Source organism: Dunckerocampus dactyliophorus, chromosome 1 (assembly GCF_027744805.1).
Source record: "Dunckerocampus dactyliophorus isolate RoL2022-P2 chromosome 1, RoL_Ddac_1.1, whole genome shotgun sequence".
In the NCBI taxonomy this organism is placed as follows: Eukaryota; Metazoa; Chordata; class Actinopteri; order Syngnathiformes; family Syngnathidae; genus Dunckerocampus; species Dunckerocampus dactyliophorus.
The window spans coordinates 4,549,168-4,560,000 of record NC_072819.1 but is presented as its reverse complement, the minus strand read 5'-3'; the positions used below and the strand labels follow the sequence as shown (position 1 = coordinate 4,560,000).

The following is a 10,833-nucleotide window of genomic DNA, read 5'->3' as shown; positions in this document are numbered from 1 at the left end:
AAAGTTGAAAATGTAATAGGAAGAAAGAAAACAAATTGTAAAAAAAAAAAGCAATTAAAATTAAGCAATTCTTGCAATGTTACAACATGTAAGTGGTCCTAAGGTCCTAATATGATATTGAAGTTGTTATATATTTTTTTACAAATTAAAAAAAAAATTATATTGTGAGGAAAAATACTGCATTTACCAGAAAAAAAATCTTAATTTTGCAAGAAAAAAGGACTGAATTTTACAAGATTGAATTTTGCAAAAAAAAAAAGACAGAATTTTACAAGAAAAAGTCTACATTTTGCAGGAAAAAAGATTCTACAAGAGAAAGTCAGAATTTTGCAAGAATAAAGACTTCATTTTATAAGAAAAAAGTCAAAATTTTGGCTAGAAAATTTGGCTAGAAAAACAACAGAATTTTACATGAAAAAACTACATTTTGCAAGAAAAAAATAATAATTTTACACAAAATTTTATAAAAATTTTGCAGAAAAAAGACTGAATTCTGCAACCAAAACGTCTGATTTTTTTTTAAACTGAATTTTGCAAGAAAAAGTCAAAATTTTGCAGGAAAAAACCCTGAATTTTACATGAAAAAAGTCTAAATTTTTCAAGAAAACCTTTTTCTCCCCAAGAATAAATTGGTGCAGCTTTTTGTAAAAAAACAAAACAAAAAAAACATGAACGCTAATCAGTTGGATGTTTTGCATTTTGTTTCCTTACCCAAAGAGAAGCGTCACCTTAAACGCATATAGTTTGGTGACGTCATGTAAGTACATGTTCTATTTGGAGCACCAAGGCTTGGCAACGTCTCCGCTGTGGAGATTTCCTTCACTCTGCTTGGAATTTGCCCTCAAGTGATTCCCTGCTCTTCCACTGAGAACATCAGCCCGACATTAGCGGCGTGGCTGTCACTCGTCAAGTCCATTAGCCGACACGAGAAGACTAACAATGCCGGAACGTCTTCTTGTGCCACGTGGATGCTGCACACTTGCATTATAAAGCTACATTATAGGGAAAGTTACACTATAATCCTGGTGTAAGTATGATAACTCGTTATATATAACAAGTATATTGCACACCACTGCAGCAACACAACCAATGTTGTAATAGTGCTCGGTCAACATTTGAAAGGGCACGCAGAGCTAGATAACGCTGCTGGATGTTGATCACTCATGATAATTCAAATGCAGTCTCCCTAGTCCACCGGGCCAAACACCAAGATGGAGCAGGAGGGAAGTGGAAGAGACAGATGTAGCAAGAGCCAGACGGAAGGGACCACGACGACGACTTGACAAAAAGAAGAAGCGGCGAGCGAGGGTCGCAGTGAAGAAAGACGCAGGAATGGGAAGTGTGGGCCAACAGGAAGCAGGAAGACAAAAACACTTGTAGACTCATGTTGACAACAAGTCTGAGTGGCGCTTCCTATTTTGGCTTCCAGGTCCGGCAGCTGTTCTGGCAGAACTGGTCTGCGTGTTGTAACGTCAACACTGTCTGTCTGTCTGATGGTTTGCTGTGTTTGTTTGTACGCCAACACAACGCTCTGCTCCAATGCTAGCATGACTACTACAACACTACCACGTAATCACCTCGTCGTCAAACTTGCATGATAGGCTATGACGCTCTTGTCCACTTTCATATTTGGTGAAAAAAAAGTGATATATATATATATATATATATATATATTCCAAGAAAAAACTGCATCTCAGTTTTGTGATATACTGTAGGTGAAAAAGCCTATTAGTAGTATCAACTTCACTCTTTGCTCTTTTTGTTAACCCATTTTTGCTGGGGGTGTTTTGTTTAATTTCCAGCTATTTTGACTTTCTTCTTAATCTTCTGAAATGTTCTTTTCATAATATTATGACTTTATTCCCATAATATTTTACCTTTTTCCCCAAACTAATTCCCCAGAAATTAATACTTTATTTTCTTTTGTTTGTTTCTTATAATATTGCCATTAAAAAAAATCCTTTAATATTTATTATTTATTATTCTATGCTCCTAAAATAACATTATTATCCTGATATTACAAGCTTATTCTTGTAAAACTGCTGCTTTTTCTAATTAGAATAAGGCCTTTTTCTCTTAATAATTTGACAATATTCTGGTAAAATTACAGCTGTTTTTCTTCATTTCTGCTGTTTTTTTTTTTTTTTAAATTTACCAACTATTTCAACTTTCTTCTTATACATTTTCTATTTGTAATATTATGACTTTTTCCCCAATCAAATTTTCCAAAAATGACAACTTCATTTTGTTCTGTTTGTTGCTCATAATATTACCACTTAAAAAACTTAAAAAAACTTTTTTTCCTTTAATATTTTGACCTCATTCTTGTAAAATTGCAGCCGCTTTCTTCATTTCTGCTGTTGTTGTTTTTTTAATTTTCCAACTATTTCAACTCTCTTCTTGTAAATTTTCTTTTTGTAATATTATGACTTTTTCCCCCACCAAATTTTCCAAAAAATACAACTTTATTTTGTTTTGCTTGTTCCTCATATTATGACTTCAAAAAAACATATTTTTCCTTTAATATTTCAACTCTATGCTAATAAAATTAGATTATTTTTCCTCATAATATGAGTTTATTGTAGTAAAATCAGAACTTTTTTTCTCTTTAGAATACAACTTTTTCCTATTCATATTTTGACTTTATTCTTGGAAAATTACAACTGTTTTTTTCATTTCTACTTTTTAAAAAAACTATTTCAACTTTCTTCTTGGAATTTTTTTTCTTGTAATTATGCCTTTAATCATATAATATTTTGACTTTATTGTCACAACATTCTAACTTTTTCCTCAACCTAAGTTTCCAAAAAATAACTTGAATATTGCAACTTTATGCTACTAAAATGATGTTATTTTTCCTAATAATATTACGTTACTCTCATAAAATTTCGTTAGATTACAGCTTAGCTAGCATTTCCTACCTACAATGGCTCCCCCCATCGGACACGACGTACTTGTTCTTATCGGTGCGAGCGTCATGTGACTCAGGGAACAGTCAAACCTGCCAGATGGCTTCTTTTGCTAAGCATTTAAGTTGATGTTTTCACAACAAACCATTTATTATTACCGCTTTTCCTTTTCCCCCCATTCAAAGAAGGCGCTTTTTCCAAGATCAGTGAAGCTGCCGAACGTCGAAAGTGTCTTCATAGGAAGAACACAGTGGCAGAAAATTCCTGTGTTGACTTTTTAAAAAATGTTTTATGTCCAAAGAGATTTAGTGTACAAAAAAAAAAAAAACAACAACAAAAACCAAAAACAGGAGTGCGGCTTCCTGCTGTCTGTTTATATATAAACATGCCATCAAGCGCAGCAAGGTCACAAAAAGTCACAAAGCACGCTTTCTCACGCAGCAGACTGACCTTTTCAAAAGACATTTTTAATTCTTTTATTTTATTTCTGGAGAATACATTTTTTTTCATTTTTTTTAATTACCTAAAACATTTGCTAAATTATAAAAAAAAAAACAAAGTACCAATTCAATTATAAATGAATTCCATGAATTTAATTTAAAATGAATAATAAATTAATAAAAATACACAAATAAATAATTAGTTCAATTCAATTAAAGATTTAAATTTTGAACGTTAAAATTGCATGAACAAAATTGCAAATGCTTCCACGCAACTCCATCATGTATTACTGTCCTGTCAATCAAATGTGGCGACATATTTTTTGGACTTTCTGAAACCTGGCCTTAAACTTTTGTCAAATTCATCAACGTACAGTAATGCCTCGCTACTTTCAATTCCGGGGCTTCATTCTATCACGTTTGAATAAATCATGCTGTATGTGGTTGAATACAGCCTATTACTAGTGCAAAAGTATGCATATTCACACAATTTCTTGCCTAAATTATGCATTTTCAAGCATAAAAACAGCTAAATGAGGTCAACTACAAATATAAGGCATTCAGAAGACGCATTCAACGATGTGATGATGTAGTATTCTACGCTGGTCACTAGGTGTGAGTAATGTTACTGTAATGCTCGGTGGGAGACACACAAGCACCAGACTTGATCGCCAGAACGACCGGCTGTTATTGGAGGTCTGAAAGCTCTCGCAACAGGCGCAATAATCCCTAACGCGGGCTACTGATGCGGCCGTAACCCATACCGAGCTGAAACTCAACTCTGAACCCCCGACGTCACTTCCTGTCCAGCACCAGAACACATTTACGCACACAAGCATGAGTCATATCTGTGTCTAATTTACTCGTTTTGTCTACGATATTGGATAATAGGAGTGTAGAGGTGACTATATGGGTGTTACTTCCTGTCTAGAGGGCTCTAATAATGTTAAAAACTGTATTTAGTCGGTGGTAACAAATAAGGAATCCTACTTTGTGGAAATGCACTTATCACAATCAGGACTGGAACCAACTAACAGCGATAAAGGAGGGATTACTGTATATGCTACGTACGGCATCATCACGCAGGGTTTCCTATACATTCCCACCATAAATAGATTTGACTCATAAACACATTATAACGACACTGTCTGTGAATGTATTCAGGAGTGGGTTTTAGTATCAAGCATGTGTTTAGTTGTCACTTCCTGTCGCCTGGAGGAGGTACTGTTACTAATTGAGGAAGTGACATATGGATCTCTTCGGTTTGTCATCTACGTCATACACACCAGTTATAGTAGAAGTTAGACTTATTTGACTTTGAGTTTTGTGTTGCTTGGCGAGTCTCAAATGCTCCGCACATATTCAGTGGCCTAGGTTAAATTGGTTCGCAATAGATAATGGCCAATATGGCTAGTATCTGTGATTTTCATGTAGCCTTATTTGCCCAAAGTCCCTAGGACTAGTTAGTTGAAATACAACCCTTGGTTTTCACCCAAAATGGCTGACTTCCTGTTTGTGTCTCCTGGGCACTAGGCCTGGGATGATAATAAATAAATTAATTAATCACACAGTAAATTAAATCTAACTTGATTATTTTGTTGGCCTTAATATATTGCCATGTGCATGCGTGTCTCCCGCCTCCAAGCAGGCAGGAAGAGTTCACTCTGTGCAGCACCTTAGTGCGTTTGTTCCATGGAACAACAGCATGAACAGAGTGAGCCCTTTTGTCACGTGTGCATGGCTCAGATCAAGGGTACCCTTTGCTGTCTTCAACTTCACTTGAGTAGTATTTGAAATAGTTGTTCTAACAATGTGTACTATCCCTATCACTCTGATGTTTATAGAGTGAGGAAGCTTACCAAACCATAAATTAAGCCTGTTCATGTTTTTATTTTGCGCTAGCACGGCTATGTTGTAAAAAAGTGTATATATTTGGACATTGAAATGTTACATGTAAAGCATGTCTACTTTTGTTGTGAAATTAACAATATTTTCTCTGATAATTTTGTCATGATTTCTACTTAGAATTAAAGAATGATGTCTGAAATTGGTTTCTAATGTGTTTTATTCAAATATTCTCAGTGTAAAAAAAAACCTGTCGTGTGATCATTAGTGAAAAGTACATTACCTTCGTGTCCGCCTGCCGATGAAAATTTTGAAGAACATTATTCCATGGAAAAACAAACCCTATGATGATTACAGTGGTATATATTCATGGAATAATTACTCAGCTCTGCAACTAACGTGATTTTTTCGTGTATAAAAGAGTAAAATACGATTATTTGAACAAAAATCTAACACACCCGAATTTCGTGTCCAGCCAGTAATGTACATACACTTCGAGCTCACAGCGTAAATTGCGTATTGCTAGTAAATACTGAATTAGAAAATAAAAAGTGCCTTCTTGGGCCAAACAAAACTTGTGTCCTTCCGCCGGTTATTCCCCAAATACGCGTTCAACAGGGGAATGTTTCACCGTGTGTGTCCGCCATTTTGTGTCAGAGTTATGTATGGGAAATGTGATAAAGGCAGATAGACAGAACATGCAGTCTAATACACTACTGATATTTATTTATTTATTTTTATTATAATTGATGATGCAACATTTTTGCAGGAAGGGTAGGGTTGGTTTCAGCAGTGCAGCAAGCAAACTTAATGAAAGAATAAGTAGAAGGAAAATAGATTAAGGTGAATACGGTGCATAAAACATTCAAGGTTTGGGTGTAAACACAAATTACTAATTACCATAACAGCAGGGTTAGATGTGGATATATTGGTTTAAGTTTATTTTCTTTGCTTTATATTTTTTCAAACCTGTAGAAATATGTATGAAAATTGTAAGTGTTATCTGTTCAAAGTTACCAGAGTCCCAGAGTAAAGATGTACGGAGAAAAGTATGGTGGTTGAGAATGGTAAATCTTTCCATGTAATGTACATAATCCGGTGTCTGCATTTGTTTTTTCGCAGTATGTTTATAGTACTTGCACTATATATAAGTTTGTGGTTGCATATTTGTTACATTTACCTTAATTTTGCTATACAATTCTATTTACCTACAAAAGATTAATTTCTAGAGTGATGTAAGGCATAAAGTGGACACCGAGTTAGGTACATTACAGTTTGTGATGAGTGGCATTTCATGCAAATATATAGAAGTTGGGTTGTTTAAGTTGAAAAAACTACTTTCTGCATGTGTGTTGTATTGTTCTCTGTAACATAAAACAGTAGTGGGGTAATGTGTTCACAGATTACAGAATGGCAAGAAAGTTTATGTGCCACGATGGAAGATGTAATGTACATAACTTGGTGTCCGCATTTGATTTTTGCCATATTTTCAGCGCTTTAACTCAAGATCTAGATTTGTCACTTGTTTTTATTTACTTTATGGTACTCTCTCAAATATAAGTTACTTTTCTAACAAAAGCCAAATCTATGCAGAGATAACAGCATAAATTGGACACCGAGTTATGTACATTACATTTGAGAAAGAGTGAACTTCGGAGGGTTGCTATGGGAAATGGAAGATGTCTCGAGCTCTGGTATGTTGGGTGTGTGTTTAACAATGTTTGAAGTTTGTGTTTATAACATTACCAAGGTCTATCCACCAGTTTGAAATTTTACCCAAAATGTAACACTTGGGTACCCTTGATCCGAGCCATGCACCAGTCATACAGTCTCTTTTTCTCGGTGGGTGGAGGCAGGGCCGCTAGCATACACACAGAGTGTAGAAGAGTGTAATGTCGTAAAAATTAAATTAGTAGATTGCAATATGTTGTCATATATTTTTATTGTACTTTTCTTAAATATAATGTTAAAATCTCGTCTTGTTCTCGTAGACCCATTCTCGTGTATCATCTCAACTTGTGACACCACTTAATGTAATAAAACGTGATGAAAGTGGAGCATATATAAAAAACTAAATATAACAAATTATTTTTAAATAATCAAAAAAATGCAGTTCTTAATGCAGTCTACTGTGGCTCATCCTGTGACTCATGTCACAAGACTATAAATATTTTATTAGTATAAAAAAAACAAGCAAAATGCAAATAAATGCATTCGCTGGCTCAATCATTGGCTGAAGAAGTTCACAACATAATTAATAAGAAAAAAAACTGTAATGTTAACGTTATTTCATAGCGTGTTGAATGTGCAGGTTGTCCACAGGTGTTTTGGAGTTGTTGGATTGTGTGTTTGCAGAGTTTTTATTCATTTGCTTGCGTCACCAAGTTTCCGGGTCATGTGATTGTTGTTAGTAACGGTTGCTAGGTAGTTGTTGCTTGTTGTAAACACTTTATACCACTTACCCTCCACTCCTGTCTCGTTCTGAATCAAATGTCCAAATTTGGTGCCCCTTGACGCGACTAACATGTCGACAGACGTCTCGTCACACCGGCGCCGCTTGATGCTAACGAGGAAGCTAACATCAGTGCTATCTAAGTTGTCTGACTTTTGGCAACACAGCTCGTGCCCGTGGTTTCAGCACATCGAAGCCCAGTTCCAACTGCGAGGAATAACACAGGACGTGACAAATTATTTCCACATAGTTACCGCGCTGGACCTCCACTGAACGGTATGACGGACAATATCGGTGGTTTTCAAACCATGACTTAACATACCGTGGTATACCTTGAATCCGGGAACCGGCCCATGCCTACTTGTGACGTAACTGTATACGCGTGACAGATAAACTGTGGTAAAAATGGTTTTGACCGTGTTTAGCATCTGCGAGTCTTGTTACAGTTTATTTTGCAATGAACAAAACATGGCAGAGGGATGGTTTGAGATATTTTCAACCATTTTTGGTGGGAATAATGGTCAACATGAAAGGTTCATAGCCTTTCATCGCTAATTGGTTTGTTAGCTGGTTATTAAGGATAGGACGTAAAACGTAAAAACAAAGCCAAAACTCAAATTCCAGTAGCAAATGCATAGACCCCGGGTCTTTAGAAGTTCTTGTCAGTCTGCTGTGAGAACTAAAAGATGTCGTCACCACAATCTTAGTAATGTGGATGGGTAATTTTGAAAGAAAAAGAGCAGATAGCAGAGTGGAGTTAGGGATTAGATTGGGAGCTACAACAGCTATTTTGCTCTCCGACGAGAAGGTGGAGCGTGTCGCGGTATTTATAGTCATCCACAAAGCCAAACTAATTAAAACGTAACGCAATGCTCTTCTGTCATGAAGCTCGTTGGCATTGTTCGCTCTGCGGAGTGTAAGAACGTGCAAATCCCAAATCAGACGGCGGAATGCGGAATGATGACACTAGCCGGGCATGGTTGTCAAAGTGAAGGCACCTTCCTTAGAACGGACGAGGATGTTCTCATTTCAGTGGCGACTTACTGGGTTTCCAACATCCCCAGCCTGAAGCTCCGAACTAAACAGGTTGACTTTGAATAGACGAGTCAAGAGTTGAGAAAATAAAGTAGTGATTATTGTACATCCTGGGGAAACTCACTCCATTCACTTTCATTGAATCTTATTACTCCTTATATAACATGAAATACTAGCTAATCACAAATCTACCCTGTACTTTATCCACTTTTGACATATACACTGTCCAACGTAATAGATGCCACAGAAACAAAGGTTAGCAACACTAACATAGCTGTTTGTGCTAAAGTGCTAACATTACACACACATTTTCACAGCATCATGCTAGGTTAGCCTATTTGCTGGAGAAAAACGCACATGATCAAACTTACAGCTCCCACGTCTGTAGCTGACTGACGGATAGGTACTGTAGCCTAGCTGTATTTGAAGATGTGTTGCGAAGCCTGTTTTTTTTTGTTTTTTTTTAAAGCTGTCCTCCGTCAAGTAGTCGGGATATTAGGCTTAGATTTATTACGTGTTGATGAGTAAAGCACTAAGTAAAGATTATAGTAGATCAAAAATATGTGCTTCTTATGGGAGTCAAATGGGACCAAATTGGCTGGGAGGGTAAAAAAGGCCGGCCTATATGTAAATATCCTATTCCATACACCTTACAAAAGGGGGGATTGTTTTAATAAAAAATAAAAATGAATCCTGGCCAAGTTTCATACAATTACACTTGACACTGTTTTTTTAAAGATGTGTAGCGAAGCCTTTTTTTTTTTTTTTTTTTACTTCGTGGTGGGCGTATACATGGGGCGGGCTCATCTAACAAGGGGCGGATCAGGAAAGAAGTTTTTCCTTCAAGATGTCACAAAAAGACACAACTTGAAATGCGAGTGTCTCAACAAGGGATGATAGATTTTACAAACGCATATTACTGTTACAACGCAATTAAAAAAAGTCACTTTTGCACATATAAATAAAGTTTTTCAGTGAACATTATCACGCTAGGGGCGGCCATGTTTCTTGCTGCTGTAGGTACTGCTTCAAACTCATGAATGAAAACTCGATTCCTTTCAGTGACTCAAGCTCTAATGAGTCACTCACTAAAATTAATCGAGTATTCGCGCACGTTACCCGGTTTCTTTTTTAAGCGAGCAGTAGCAAGGGCGAGTTAAGTGAACGACTCATTGACGACGAGTACCCGTGATTCCCGATTCAGGACAAAACTTGCGACTCGTTCACGTGTCGCACATCTCTCCTTTCAACTTCTCAAAACGGGGAATTCAGGTTAGTCCATCCCATGTGCTAGATGCTAACAGGTACAACCTGTGTTGTCATTCCGCACAGAAGGCGTTTTAGGAAGGGAAACAAAGTTTGGGACGACATGGTGAAATCTTTCATTCGTTGGACCAGACCTGACAACTCCGGTTAGCTTCTATTCCTCTTCTGAGTGGGTTTTCTGACCAGGTACGCTACCTACAATGGCTAAACACCTGGGGGAGGCGGACATGAAAAAAAGTGTGAAGGGCTCGAGGAAGCAAATCGAGGAATCACTCGAAGGCCACCTTGTCGGGGGATGAACTCGTCATGGATTTTAATATTATTCAGCACTCCCAACAAAAACCACAACACGTACTCACAATGTTGGCATGAAGGAGGTCCGGAGGACGACATCCGCCGCGCGTTCGGAGGCACATCCGCCTTTTTCTCCTCTTCTTGTATTCCTTTCGTGTTGCTTCACACTCCCGAGTCAACGTCTCTCTGGCGTGTCGGAATAAGGAGTCGTCCGCCTCTTCCTCCTCCTCCTCCTCCTCCTCCTCCTCCTGCCGGGTTTTTTCCCAGAGAAAGAGAGCGAGCGAATGGACCGTGCGCATGCGCACAACTTCCAGTGCCTTCCCTTAGCACTGCAGTCTAAATTGCCACATCTTCTTTACGTACACAAAATGAATGTTTTTATCTCCACACCGTTGTGTTGTGTTTGTGTGGTGATCAATCAAATTATATTTTTATTTTAACAAAATAAAGCAATAAGTAAATAAAGTAATAAGTAAATATTACACTGGAAACCTGTGTTAACCTAGCAGAATGTACATCATCAATGACACAAGTACATAATTGAGCATAATATGACATATAAAAACATTAACGAGTTGGCCAAAGTGATGTA

The 10,833-nt window shown here is 37.0% G+C and overlaps 1 protein-coding gene across 6 annotated transcripts in view; it reads right to left on the bottom strand.

Moving 5' to 3' along the window:
- rgs19 (regulator of G protein signaling 19) overlaps nt 1-10,684 on the bottom strand; it is a 28,037-nt gene extending 17,353 nt beyond the window's left edge. For 4 of the 6 annotated variants that reach the window (XM_054780637.1, XM_054780638.1, XM_054780635.1 and 1 more), the window contains exon 1: nt 10,307-10,684. In XM_054780637.1, coding sequence (XP_054636612.1) covers nt 10,307-10,540 — 234 coding nt within the window. In that variant the 5' untranslated portion in view covers nt 10,541-10,684. The remainder of the gene's footprint in view (nt 1-10,306) is intronic. The other 2 variants (XM_054780639.1, XM_054780644.1) reach the window with 1 other exon arrangement.
- Between the last annotated feature and the right edge of the window lie 149 nt (nt 10,685-10,833).